General features: G+C 43.7%; 1 protein-coding gene across 1 annotated transcript; it reads left to right on the top strand.

The window, feature by feature from the left end:
• Positions 1-6760: 6760 nt before the first annotated feature.
• On the top strand, positions 6761-8771 carry LOC136291761 (ciliary microtubule associated protein 1A-like). The gene is made up of 6 exons (XM_066186894.1): positions 6761-6872; positions 6998-7198; positions 7418-7519; positions 7875-7996; positions 8399-8536; positions 8642-8771. The coding sequence occupies exons 1-6, from the start codon at positions 6767-6769 to the stop codon at positions 8735-8737; spliced, it is 765 nt and encodes a 254-aa protein (XP_066042991.1). The 5' UTR covers positions 6761-6766; the 3' UTR covers positions 8738-8771.
• Positions 8772-14635: the final 5864 nt, after the last annotated feature.

Below are 14635 nucleotides of genomic sequence, written 5' to 3' on the forward strand. Positions count from 1 at the left end.
TGTAAAACAAGACTGCACGTGGCCTGATCTATTTCAACAGTTTCCTTTGAAAGCTTCAGGGGAAAATGAACCAGTAGCACAAGTTTGGGTGATATTCCCTCAAAATTCCTGAGGAATTAACCAGAGGAAAGAGAAAAGCTAGTAGAACTGATTCAGAGACCTTCAGAGGAGTTAGGCTGATTGCCATACCAAATGAAAATATTTCTATCGAAGTGTAAGGCTATTTCATGATAGCCTTCATGAGCGTTGCTTACTGAGATGCTTACTGTAAGGATTTTTTTTCAAAAATCCTACTCATAAAAAGCCAAATATTAAAAAAAAAACAAACAAACAAACAAACAAAAAAAACAACAAAACACAAAAAATGCACTGATACTGATTGATATTCTAATCTCCTTTTGAATTGAACTATGCATTCTGAAATTAAACTACATGTATAAATAAGTCCATGTTGACTGTGGAAATCACTGCGCCTATCAATGAGAAACTGATTATGAGAAACTAAAGCCCCAATCTGACTCTTCATTTTGCAAAATTTCACAACAGTATGAAAGACATTCAAGTCTCACTTTTCGAATATTAAACTCTGACTTTCCACAGATTAAATAATCCATGCTAATTAAAAGCAACACAGACTTCTTCAGTATTTCTCTAATGTAAGTTCAGATCCATGCCTCTTCTAAAACCTGAGCTCTTCTTACATGTATGTCCTTTAAATTCAAGACTATGATCCGTCATGAGCTTTGAAAAATAGGAACAGCATGTGATATGGTTTTAAGAAATAGATCTCAGTTTATGTTGTAAAACATGCCTAATAGTCTCCTAATGATAGCATTGCTGGACTGGGCTGGCCAAAGCTAGATACACCTCCTTGGCCAAGTCCACTTCTGTACTTCCCAAACAATTTTGCAACAGTGCCACAATCCCTAGTATTAGGCACATAAACCCCTCATGTTGCAAAAGCTGGTCAGTCTTTGAAGGAAGAGAGTGTACAAATTGGATGAATTGTGTTATTGCCCAATCTCTCACTATTGTGCTGCTAAGGCTCCTGTAAAATAGTCAGTATCTAATTTTGTTAGATTTTGAGGTAAATGGCATATAGGTTTCTGGTTGTATACAAGAGATACAATTTCTTCCAAATTTTTTACATCTTAAAGCTATATTTATATAATCTTAAAGATTCTAGAACATGTATTAGTGAGAAGAAATGCTATTATTTTTGAAAGAAAATGCATCTGAAAATACTATTGCTAAAATAGTTGAACTAAAATTCCTGATTGAACTAAAAAAATCTCTTTATTTGCTAGCTCCAATTCCCATTACACGAGTAAAATATTTTCACTAATTCTCAGGTCAAAGTTACAAATTAGAGCAATGGATTAAGAAGATATAATACTGTTTAATTATAAGAATAACACCCCCAATTCACTTAAAAATAATGAAAGCTGATTGCAGATTTGTTTCTATAGCAATTACTTAGAGTGTTTCTCCTCATATTTAGCAAAAATTGTGTGTGATTTCATGAAAGAAAAACAATTTGCATTAACAAATTAGTGCATTTGAAAGTCATCTTCATGAGACAAAATATACCCTAGCTGAGTATGCAGAAGAATGAACACTAATGAAAGTTCAAAGTCAGGACTACGTAGAAATTAATGGTAAATCAGTCAGAATATTCAGAATATGTGAAGAAGCTTAGTATTGAACAGTTAATTGCAACTGCAGTGAACCTGATTAAATGCACATGACAATTCTATGTTGCTTATAAACCTTCTCACTTAGCAATCAAATTACTATTTTCTAATTAATTGCATTTGTTTGTTTCTCCTTGTCAGTTGTTTCATATTCATGGTCCTTTTGCCATTAGTTTCCATTTCTAAATGAATCATTCTAAAAGCAGAAAGTGAAAACATTGCTATTCCTCAAGCGTGATTTCTTATTTTGTTGACATGAATGCATAGTAACTGCAAGTTTCTTCAAGCTGTTGTGGAATATTTATTTTTTAGTTGCCATGAGGTCATACACTTGGAGTTTTAAGATGACAGAAACTCCTGGTGGAGTTTTGAACACATTTAGCTTTTGTAATTCTGCTTCAGGCAGTAGCAGGCAAGTTAAACAACCACTGATTGACTTTTATTAACCGATCTGTAAGGCTGATAGGCTCAGGAATGCAACCTATAGACAGATTCTTGAAATACAGCCGAGACAGGAATCTTAGAGAAATTCCAAAAATAGGAGGTAACGCTCTTCTTGCAAACTAATCTTTTTTCCTTAGATAATATTCTTTACTTTATAAGATAATATTGGTTTTCTGCTTTTTATTTGAAAAGTTCATCAATAAATCTATGATTATTTAAAAAACCCAAATTACCTATCACAGACTTAATTCCAACCTATGCTATCTTACATGAATATAAAAAAAAAATTTTTTTTTCCACTAAGATAACTGAAGAATTAAAGTTAAAATGTTAACTTATGTAAAATTAATGTAATGGTTTCTTTGGTATAAACTAGCTAGCCCTGAAGAAGATGCTGCACGGTGAGACTCCTGATCTGTCCTTGGATTATCCCGTTGCTGTGGAGTAACCTAGAGCCAAGCTGTACTTGGCATACATTTCTTTCCTTAGTGAGCAGCTCCATTCAGCTCAACAAAAGGGTTGAGAGGAAGGGGCCAGGGTTACACCTTTCCCTAGGCTAGCCACCTGTACAGGGTGGCTGGAAACACAGAAACACAGCCCTGCTATAGAACACATTCTCCCATCTCATGCTAGTTTTCATAGTTATTCGACATATACCATGGTCCTCCTTGAAGGATTAGAGCTGTACAAGCCAGTTCCTGGTTGTATAAACCATAAGTTATGTGATACCATAGATTTTGATGCCTGTGCGATCTCAAATTTTTGTTTTAAATATTTGTTTTAGATTTATAAAATACATGGCATTTATTTAATTACTAGAGCTGTAAATCAAATTAATTTCTCCTATGAACATATAGTTATCATCATATATTCTAATAACAAAAATGTAATTAGTGATTTGGATGTTATGTCTCTCTTTTATTTTTCTCTTTTATTTTTATTTTGATGTCAAAAAGCATCTGTCATACTGTTTGGTCCAGCAAGCATTCATGAGTCCCTAGACTGAAACAGCAGTTCTACGATTTTGAAGGGCTTATAGAGACAGCCTCAGGACCTCTAAGCACATTTACACACTTGACACCAAACACACTAGTGGAATCGATGTAAATGAAAATGCTTAACATTCTTAAAAAACAGAGGTACAGCAGGGTCCAGTAAGTCTAGTCTGTATTCTCTGAACCAAAAGAATGCTCATGGTAGGTACTTCTTGCCACTTCCATGTAATTAAACTTTTAAGTACTATTCCTTAGCATTGGAGCACTACTGTTAAAGGTCCACAGTGGAGTACCAGAAAAAAGAAAACCAGACAAATTTATCTAGGCATTTTCATTAATTGTTAAGATGACCTTGCTGATGAGAGGTAAAGACTCAAATTCTGTCCTTAACTGAATCAGAATGGAAATTGCACAGATACGAAAGCCTTCAAATTTACAGCTATTTAAGCCTCCATCTCTTTTAAAACAAAAAGTTGAAACTAGATCAAACTTAATTGATGACATTTTTAACATTTTTTCCTTTTGTTTGTCCAAAGAAGGCATCTAGTGTGGCATACACTAGAGCTCATACAATTTGATATTTGACTGCACCAGCATGTATTGTGCTGGGAGCTGGTACAGCAGGGATCCTCCACATCACTGAAATTATCTTTGAAACATACAGGTAAAATCTGTTATACTAATTTTTGTTTTAATTAAGCCAACTGTGTCATTTCCTAAAGTGCACTGTACAAAGATCTTGTAACATGCAGTGAAAATACATAGGTATCTAGTTATTTGTGAATAATATATCATACACAGTAATTACTTCTGAAGAGTTTAATCAGATTTAATAGGCATCTTTTAATTCTGCCCTCCTTCTGTGTTGATACAGGCTACAACTTCCAGCAACATCCTTCCATACTCTCACTAAACATGGATCAATTACAGCATATCCTTTTAAGAAGTTTGAAATAAAATATGCTAAGTATATTCATAATGTGCCAAATATGTTATGCCCACTGCCAGTTTCAATACCAGTAAATTAGCCTGTTTTGCAAGTCATTGCCTATTTCTATTCACAGACTATGTGAATAAACTTCTAGTTTTCATTCATTCTAGGCTCTGGAGCCTACTGATGGCAGCTCTGGGAAACAGCCTTTGGTCTGAGGGCTGTCCCCTTCATTTTTTGAATGTTCTGCACAAGGGATGGTTCTTGAGGTTGCTATCAGTATGCTGCAGGGTAAATGCCCCCTTCTGTGGGATGCTTCTAGGGGGCTGTTATCATTGAGCTCCAGCTTTAACACCTCCAACCCACTGCAAAGCTTTCCTCTGTAGCTGTTATCAGTAGGCTTCAGAGTTAACTTACCATCACCCAAGAAGGCTGTTTACCAGAATGGCTGTTTTTTAGCTCTCCAGAGTGAAAACAATGCCCCAAGTCTGGAGGAGCTGCCATCAGTAGGCTCCAAAGCATCATCTAAACAAAACCTAATTGATAGCACTGATACAGGACACAGAGGAAAGTAGGAAGAAAAAAAAATGGATGCAGAAGATTCAGGCAAATGTCACCAAGAACACAAGAACTGGTTAAGACTCATCAACTAATGCTGGCATTTCTAATATAATCCAACAAGAAATATTATTAGTCAGCTGAACTGGTAATGTAACTCTTGCCAGTCTTCTCAATATCTGCTTCACCTATGGTAAGAGAGCAAGCTCATATATGATTTTCTTAGTGTACCAAAGACTGCAGGTGTTATGAAAACTGCTGGTTATACTTCATGAGTACTTGACCAGTGGGAGAAAATTCTATCTGTGTGTGCCTTTGAAGTTTAAGTGCCTTTCACTCTACGAATCAGCTTGTGTTAAAGGACTTGTATGTCTTCTAAACTGGTTTGCCACTCCATTGTTTTACCTTGCCCACAGCATTTCCATTCAAATCACAATTTTTATGCTTCAGAATGTATTTCCTAATGGATGCTATATTAACCACAGCCCATGAAGCACGGCAATGAAAGAAAAGCCATAAGGGTCTCAAACCATAAAAACTTGGAGACTAAAAACCTTAAAGGGTCACTAAACAAGGGGTTATTAACAAAGAGTCATGAAATCTGGGGACTGAAAAGCCTGGCAGGAGCACTCATAGTGCAGGCATAGACATTCATATACTACTGGGAAAATTAGAATAATGAAACTTAACTCTGTCCAACCTTCCCAGAAGGTTCCTGAAGCATGAACATTGAAAATCCTGGTGACCATGAACTCCCAAAACAACTTGGAGAAGTGGGCATTAAAGGGAGACCTGCTTGAAGACACTGGTAGCATCTGAATAATGCAGACACCGGAGGCCCTCAAATGAAGAGGCCAGAACAACTGAGATTATTGATAGCTTTGTTCTGTCCCTCCTCTCTGACAGTAAGACCTTGGAGTCACAAAGACCTTGGAAAAGCATCAAAAGATACAAAGCACAAGCTGGGCATTGGTCACTATCAACTCCCCAGCTCATTTCAGGGGATCTCCCATTGTAAATGCCTGCAGGCACAGTAAGTGGCAGTTACAGCTAACACACAACATTTATTCACTGCCAAAGAAGGCCATTCTTACATTGTTGCTAAATAAGATTAGGAGCTCAGTTGTTGAGCCTGGACAGAAACTAAGCCAGGTCAGCTGGCTGACCTTTCTCACTCCTTACTTACTCCTTTCTCCCCCAGAGCCGGAGTTAATGGAAGGGTTGAAGCAAGAAAAGTGCAAAGTTTGAGACAAAGCCTGTTTTTCTGGTTCTTGGGGAGGTTGTTTTTTCCCCACTGGCTAAGTGTTGATGTCAAAAGGATTCTCCCCGGGTTTCTGTGGAACGAGGTGAGAATTAGAGTGGGCAGCTCTCAAAGATGCTTTGAGACAGAAGCCACTGTCAGCTCTCAGCAGTTCAGCTCTGACAGCTCTGAGGCCAGCAGTTCAGTCAGACTCATCCCATTTCACAAAAGCCCAGTGCTGAGGCACTGCTGGACTAGAAAGGGCTGTGCTGGATCTCTGTGCACATGAGGGCACAAGCAGGTCTGTGTGAGGACAAATTGGGGCTGCCCCACACCACACTGAGCCAGTTCCATGGCGGCCCCATACCCAGCCCCAGAGGAGCCCTGAAGGCAATATAGCAACTTGAGGGTCTCAGCATCACAGTGGGCTTTGCTCATCACTGGGTGAGAATGGCCCTTTGGGATGTCACCTGCTGAGGGACATCAATGATGATGGACCCACCTAGCAATGGATTATGATGTCACTGAGGAGCTGGTGTCCCTCCCTGCACCTCACCTAGGCAGTGCCACACTCCAGCTGAGCAAGTTGGTGTGTACACATGCCAGAGGCTACCTCCCTGCCAGGCCAGCACTGCACTTCTACACTGCTGCTGGCCTGGCCAACAGTTACTGCCTGAGGGCAGTAATTGGGAGTTTTTGCTGCATCTTTGCTCCTAACTTGCTGCTTCCCCCCCATTCCTCCTTCTCCTCCATCTGCTCCTTCTTCTTGTTCTTCACTTAGTTTCGTGATGCTAGTTTCACTTTCTTCCTGCTCTGGGCTAAAGGAAAGCTCCCTACCAGGGCTGTGTCAAGGAAGCCCCTTGGTAGCTCTCCTGTTTTTCCTGTAGTTTCTCTAGCCACCACCATGGAGGGACCCTGGGTAGGCAGCTGGAGACCTCATCCCCGACGGGGCCCAATCCTTGCAGAGTTTGCCACTCCAGGTCCCAAGTACTGGCTCCCTGGTACCACAGGTAAGCCAACTATCACGGGGAGGCAGTGGCAATGGGAAGCACAGCACACAGCTTGCTTCCACTTCAAAACTTTCTTTCACTACACAGTTGCAGGCACATGTCCTTTCACAGGCTTTTCTTCCCAGGTCACACGGCTCATGATCCCACCAGATACAGAGCCCCTGCATACTCATTTCGAGGGACCAAATGTCCCGCCGCAACCAGCTGCTCACCAGGTCCTCGCTACTTCATCCATTCATCCATCACCAAGACTGGGAAGCATGTAGCTCCATCGGCACATGTGACATCACGTCCCAAGACCAAGATTGGAGTCACCCCTGGACCCAGTGAGTAGCATTTCTGCAGCCCTTCTTCCAGGCCTGACAAGCACGCCTTACTGTTGCCCTGTGCCACTGGGGCACAAAACCCTCCGCTCATGCCCCAAATGGGCCTCAGAGAGTTCCAGACAGAAAACAAGCAAGACTGAGCATCTCCTCCTGACTCCTCCTCTTTGGCTTACAGTTAGGTCCCCAGCTTCATTTCTTCCACCTCCTTCTCTGTCCCAGGTGACTACACCACAGATAATGCCAACAAACACATCTACCAAACTGCACCGGCGAGTAGCATGAAGTTCCGACCCAAGGACTTAAAAGGCTTCCAAACGCCAGGTACGGAACTTGGGGAAACAGACCTGCTTACAGCCTGTGTGTCCTTCAGGGAGGGGCTGCAGCTTTTTCAACAGGCCTAGCAAAAAGCCTAGGCAGCAGCAGGACACCGTGTGTGCTCAACAAACTTCTGGCTGTCGCAGGGCGCCAACTTCTCCCATCTCACAGAACAACCAGCAGCTCTGGCTCTGAACAGCCAATGCACACCATGAGCCACAGAAGCCAGAGGCACTGGGATGAGGGGCATGATAACCTTCCTGCTCCTCACAGCCAGCATGGCAGGTTGACTCTCTTCCACCCAGGTACTGCACCCTTTCCCAGGGGACTCACCTAGGCTCTCTTCCTATTCCGTTTCCAGGTCCTGGCACCTACACACTGCCCAGGGTTCTGGGACCCCAAACAGTGTACACCCATGCTGAACCCTGCTACTCCATGAAATGGAAGAGTCTATACCAGAGCTGTTTTCAAGACCTGGCAAAGGTGAGCTGTGCTCCTCTGCTCTCTCACATCATCAGCAGCAGAAGCTCAGCTGCTCTCCTCCGGGCAGAAGGGTCCCGGTGCCTACTGCATCCCCACGTAATGCACGCTTCTCTGCACCTGCAGCAAAACCCAAGATGCCACAGGGCCTCTGGCTCTGCTGTTAGCAGCACAGACACCTGCAGTCTCTCACTTTTCCATGGTACAGTTCACTGGTACTAACAACACTAATATCACTCGTCCTCTGGGAAATCCACCTCTCTTCTCAAGGAGCTGTCCTTCCCGAGGCTCCAGACCTCCCACTCTCCTTCTGGCCAGTCACCTAAGGCAGCACAGTACTCATGGATGCCTGGCAAGAATTCACACTGCCTCTTGGACCCACCAACCTCATTGCTTCTCTTGCAGACACCAGGTCCTGCAGCGTTTGCCAATGTGGACATGGATGTCTACAAAAGAAGCTCTCCCAAGTACACAATGGGACTAAGAACCAAACCTGGTGGCACGGGTATGATTCCAGGTCCAGCAGACTATTTCCCGGGAAAGGTAAGGCAGCCTGCCCACCAACGTGTTAGGCTGGACAGCCTTCGCTTGAGGACAACTCTGGAGAATGAGGCACCATCTTCACCCCTTCTCACTTTCCCCTTCCAGTTGTCAGTGACCAAGGCCCGGGATCCTGCTTTCACTTTTGGACTCCGACATTCTCTCTACAAAGCTTCTTTAATACCTGAAACACATCTTGATTAAAGACAGTTACCTGCAGAGATCTTCTCCTGTTCCTCCTTTGCAGCAAGGTGGGGTTAGGTGTGCGTGGGTGCAGACCATGGACTCTCACTGTCTCATGTCTCTGCCTCAGCCAGAACATGGCAGGGTGAGGGTGAGGGGAGAGCAGCGAGGTGACAGCGTGAGCCAGACTGACATCTCCAACAGCAGCACTGTTTCACCTAATCAGAGCAGAACACTGTGAAAGCTTTTCTGTCTTGCACCCTCTCACCCTATGGCCCTTGCTGACCCCAAGGACAAAGCCCATCTCAGCTTCCCCCTTTTTGATGCACACAGGTGGCATCTGCCCAGGGTGTGCCCAGAAAGAGAGCTGCCCTGCATCATTTCCTGCCACAGCCAAGGGCTCATTTCGCAGGCATGTCCCCAGACCACTGGCAGTTAAGGAGAAAGAACCATTACTGCCAGTCTGAAAATGCAATCGTCATAGGATCCTGGAACAGCCCAGGTGGGAATGGACCTTGGAAGGTGACCTCATCCAGCCTTCATGTGGGAAAGGCAGCCTGGAAGAGGCTAGCCAGCACCAAGCCAACTGCAAACTTGATTGTGCCCAGTGATGGGACTCTTCTACAACCCTAAGGAGGCTGTTTTTCTCCTCTGGCTAAGTGGTGATGCCAAAAGGATTCATCCCTGATTGCTAGGGAGCAGAGTGGGAATTAGTGCGGGCAGGAGTCTCTCACGGCTGCTCCAAGGCAGGAGCGTCTCTCAGTTCTGTGGCCAGCACTTCAGTCAGACTCAAGCCATTTGACAAACGCCCTGTGATCTGGAAGGGTTGGTCTAGAAAGGGCTGTGCTGGGCGTCCGTGCATCGGCTCACAAGCAGGTCTTCTTGAGGACAAACTGGGGCTGCCCCACGGCGGACGGAGCCAGTTCCGTGGCAGCCCCATGCGCAGCCCCTGGTCAGCCCCGCAGGCAAATCGGCAGCGCTGCCGCACGAACAGCCCCGTGCCTGGCCCCAATATCCCGGCGGCAGCGTCTGGGTGCTGGTTAACCCGAGGGAAAGGCTGGGTGGGACAGGCTGAGGGGGAAAAGGAACGCAAATTCTCGGGACCGCTACACACATTCCCGCCGTGTCCTCGGCTGGCAGACGTCCCCCGGTAGCTCTTGTCCGGCGGTGCCGAGCCGGAACAGCCTGTGTCCAGGGGCTGTAGAGCCGGGAGCTATGGCAGAGCGGGCTCAAGCGCTCATGAGCGTGGCTCCGGGCGGGAGCCGGCAGGGGTGGGGGTCTGCTCCGACGGCGAAAGGGGAGCGATGGATGTGTGGTAGTGGGGTTTAATTTTCTTCGCTATCTGAATAAATAGCAGCAAATTACACTAATTTCCTCCAGCCGAATCCGTTTCACGCGTCGTTATCTCCATTCACGAGCTTTTACACCTAGTTTTCCCTGCCTGTTTTCCTGCTGAGGAGGGGCCGCGGGCACCTTGGTTGCCTGCCGCTCCTCTCAGTCGAACCCCGAGCAGGCATCTTCCTTGTCAGGGCTTCAGGTGCCCTTCTCTTTATTTTGAAACGCCCGTGGTTAATGGGAAGTATTTTAACTAAACTTACACGAAGATCTAAGCGAGTCAGAAAGATTACAGGAGAACACAAAGAATAGGAAAAGATTTGTTAAAAGTTGCAGTTGCAGGGGAGGGACAAAGGCAAATGAAGCTTTGCTTAACAGACTGGATGTTCAGTCCTTGTGGTGCAGGTAAATTTTAGAACTTTTTTTTTTTTGATCTACAAAAGGAATTTTGTCCTACCTGCATCAGATGAAGTCAGTGATGCTGTGCTCTATGGGAACAGTGCTGAAGCAGCGGTGGACAGATTTTGTTCTGGACATGTTTTGTGCCCTTATGAGTAAGGTGTGCTTGTCTTGCCTGAAAGAAGGGCTGGAGAAATGGTACTCAGGGTGACCTCGGTCTTCATATTGGGACATCTGCAGATGTGCAGTGCTGGACCCGAGTCCTTCCCATTCATGGTGGTACAGGGACGAATGTAGCACTGAGTACCTGCAGAGCAGCTGTCTACGATGGGATGCTTGGCTCTGATGGGATGCTTGGCTCCTTGCAAGGTGTTAAACTTACACAGTTTGTTAAGTGGAAGCAGCAGATGTGCTGTGATCCCCCAGCTGTTCTCCTTTACCCCCCCCCCCCTCCCCCCGCCCCTGTCCCATCCTCAATTATTCCTGGTTTACCTGTCATCTCAGGGATTGTGTACGTGAATCCCAGGGTGGGATTCTGTCATGATAGGGCCACATGGGTGATGAAACCTGTAGGTGCCCACCGGGGCTCCATCCATGTTGGTGGCTACAAAGCCTACAGCAAGAATAGGATCCTGGGACTGCTAGGCCCAGTGCCACACAGGCGCTTGCTCTGACAGGTTCTTCTCCTATTTTCTCTTGTTGCCAGAGGGTTCAAGGGTGATCCCCTCTGCTCAGCACTCATCAGGTCTTATTCAGGCATTATGTCCTCTTTGGGTTCCTGGAGGCAGGCTGGCAAACTTAAGAGGCTCAGGGGAGGCACAGAAGGTCTGTGTGGATGGGACTGGTTCAGAATGGAGTGAAGAAGGCCTTGGTGTACCTCACAACCTGGTGTCTATGGGTAAGGTACCTAATATGTTTTCCTCTCGGAAACACAGCCAGCAGACCTTGATGATGTCTGCAAGGCAGAAACATGCAATGAGAGAAAAAACAATGTAATGTTTTTGTTTTTCTCAAAGCTACATGTTCTTGTAGTTTTGAGTCACATAGTATGAATGCAGGTTTGAATGCCTCAGACTTCTGTTTTATGTCTTGTTTTTCAGTGGTCCCTTAATTTATGTTTTTTCCTGAAGAGGGTGATTTGGGTCTGGTGTTTGTAAGCAGAATTTTCTAATGAAGATAATGTTTAGGAACACCTCTGTGCTGCCACTTTTGGGAGTTTGATGGCCTGAGCATGCAAATAAATGCAAGAGAGGCCTTTCCCCAGAGTGCAGAAGAAAGTGAGCATTTTCAAGTCATGCAAAAAAAGCTGGATGTCAGCCACATGCTGTTTTCAGACTTCTCCCCAGTACGTAAATATAAATAAATTCTCCATACATTGGAACTGCCAGTGTTAGCAATTATTGAAAATATTTGTGGGTCTAATAGTTATTTTCATGTTTAAGTATTAGGGAAGACTTATCAATGGGGAATTTGTCAAAAACATTAGTGACAGTGTTATTACCTCACAGTCTTAATGATGGGGAAGCAAGCAGCATGTACACTCTAAAACACTGAAGCTCAACCACCCAAAAGGCAAGGCCCGAGACAACAAACTCTCTTCCTGAGACTATAACTTGTGATTGATCTGGGCTGCTGAGTTTTCTGAGCATTAACCAGAATAATTTAAATATTTCCAGAGTGATAAGGTTTTTATAGTCAGAAAATCTGAAGTAGCTTCCTATCCTCTTTAAAAGAAGCCTGTGTAGTTCACATGTTATGGATATGCTTGTTCTGTAAAAGTTTAGAGAGAAGAATTATTATCACAGCTCTGTTTTGTTTTCTGAGGTTGTTTTTGGACATGCATGACCAGAGGGAGTTGCTCGCTGTCTGGGGGAAATTCTTTTTAAGACTAAAATGTGATGAGGTGGTATATCCACTTTAATATGTTCCTACATTTGAGAATAAAGGATAAGCTATGTTATACACCAGGAAAAGAAAACCAAACAAAACCAAACATCCTTATTCCATTCTTCACTTTTTCTCTGGAAGGGATTTAAGGACTCTGGCCATCTGGATGTCTGGCAACTCAGTCAGAGCTGTGGCTACTGTGTGTGTACAGATTAACTGTGTAGCACATGCACAGTAAGTCCAATGTGTCCAGTACACATCAGACCTGCTGCACATGTGCTGCACAGATGGTCTGTGCATACACAGTAAATCAGCTATGTTAAGCCTACTGTGCATATGCAAACCATCTGTGCATTGCACATATGTATATTTTTGCATGGGAAATCCCTAGTCAGAGCATGAAAGGTTGCGGCAGAGAGAAACTCCAGTGGTAGAGAGACCGTGAGAGAGTCTGACAGTGGCATAAATTAAAGCAGCTCCTAGCCTGTTTTTGCTCATGTCTGGGCCAAAACTGCAAATAAGTTCCTCAGAATCAGAAAATGTGGCTAGCTGCTCAACAGTTTCAATCTCTGTAACAATTGGCTGCAGGAGAGAATCTGTATCAAAATCATTAGTTTTAAAGGCAGTGATTATCAGCTAGAACTGCAGCTAGTTTGTCAGGTAGCTCAAAATTAACAAGGTTTGGTATTTTACTTATCCAATAAAATAGTGGTGCTTATGGTGCACCCTCAGGAGTATGTTTAGCTAATTATCTTTCTTTTATCTCGCAATAATCCTTTTGCTTCTCATCTAATATTCAGCATTTTTACATAGGCTGTTTGAATCTGACAAGGATGCTTACTGGTCAGTACATAGGCACAGTTCACATATATATAGAAAAATATTATCTTTTCAGTGTATATGCAAATTATTCCTTATTATGTTTATGGTATATTTTTAAACCCCAGTTCTGACAATGGCAAGGCTCTTTAAGTCTGCGTTAGGTCTGTCCCTGTTGAGTTCTAATGGTCTGAAGCTGAAGAGCCCCTTTTTTATCTCATGAAGCATCACAGCTTATCTAACTGAAACACACTTGAGGGAGGAGATACCTTCACAGGCTTGAGAGGTGGGCTAGTGTGAACTTCCTGAAGTTCAACAAGGCCAAATGAAAGGTCACACACCTGGATTGGAGCAATCATCATTTTCAATACAGGCTGGGTGGTGAATAGATTGAGAGCAGCCCTGCAGAGAAGGACCTAGGTATAACTGTGGATGTAAAATTAGATATGAGTCAGCAATGTGTGTATGCAGCCCAGAAGGCAAATTTTACCCTGAGCTTCATAAAAAGAAGTGTGCTGTTCACTGGGCTCAGGCTTTCCCCCACTGCAGCCCTTTGCACTGTTGTCTTATGTGTCCAGCCCACTCTAAATAGCTTGTTTGTTTCCTCCCAACCTTCTCACCAAACAAACTCCAAGCCTTCCCTGCCTGAATTTCCCGTCTCAAATTCCCAGTATATACCTCCTCTAACAAGTCATGTTCGCTAATTAATAATCTCTCCCCTTCCCACTCCTACCTGTCTATGCTTTATGCTATATTTCTGCTTTTATTCCTGGTTTCTCATTGAAAATTGTCACTAGCTATATGCAGTGAATTTATCCCTACTTTTATTCTGAGAAGAGCTGCCACCTTCTTGGTCGAGAACTTCCAGAAAAAATCAGCTTCAATCAAATACTATCAAGGCCAGGTTTTACAAGTTTATTAATACAGTAATAACACTACTGTGTAGTAAATCATATGAAGTCAATGCTTGAAGTGCTAGATTCCACTGTGCTGTAAATAATTCATTGGACCAAAAGGAAATGCCCGAGTGAATAAAAGAGGCAAGATTTTTCTGTAATACAAATTAGAAACATATACCTCAGAGTTGGGCTGATTTTGAAAGAAGATGCTGGAAATATGATAAAAGTGCAACAAACAATAAAGTGTGACATACGAAGTGATCTGTCATTTCTAGTCAGAATTCCAGCCTCAGTAAGCTGCAAGATAGATGAGGCACTAAAAGAGGGGGGGGGGGAAAAAAAAGATAAATAAAGGAAGGCTCTAAGGAAGGGGGGATAGGGATAAGGTTAGGAAAATTGTAGATTATTTGAGGCCATCTCCTTGACCCTAGCCTACCTCCAGTGGTGCAACCACTGGTCAGGGTGAAGTAAAGCTGACAATAGCTATTTATCATACTGGAGACTTGAAGGTAAAATGAAAACCACAACTACCTCATATGATGCAAGTACATACAGGAAGAGATTAAATCAATGAAAGATG

This window comes from Chamaea fasciata, unplaced genomic scaffold (genome assembly GCF_029207755.1).
Source record: "Chamaea fasciata isolate MVZ Bird 193981 ecotype frontalis unplaced genomic scaffold, bChaFas1.0.hap1 SCAF_7, whole genome shotgun sequence".
NCBI lineage: Eukaryota > Metazoa > Chordata > Aves > Passeriformes > Sylviidae > Chamaea > Chamaea fasciata.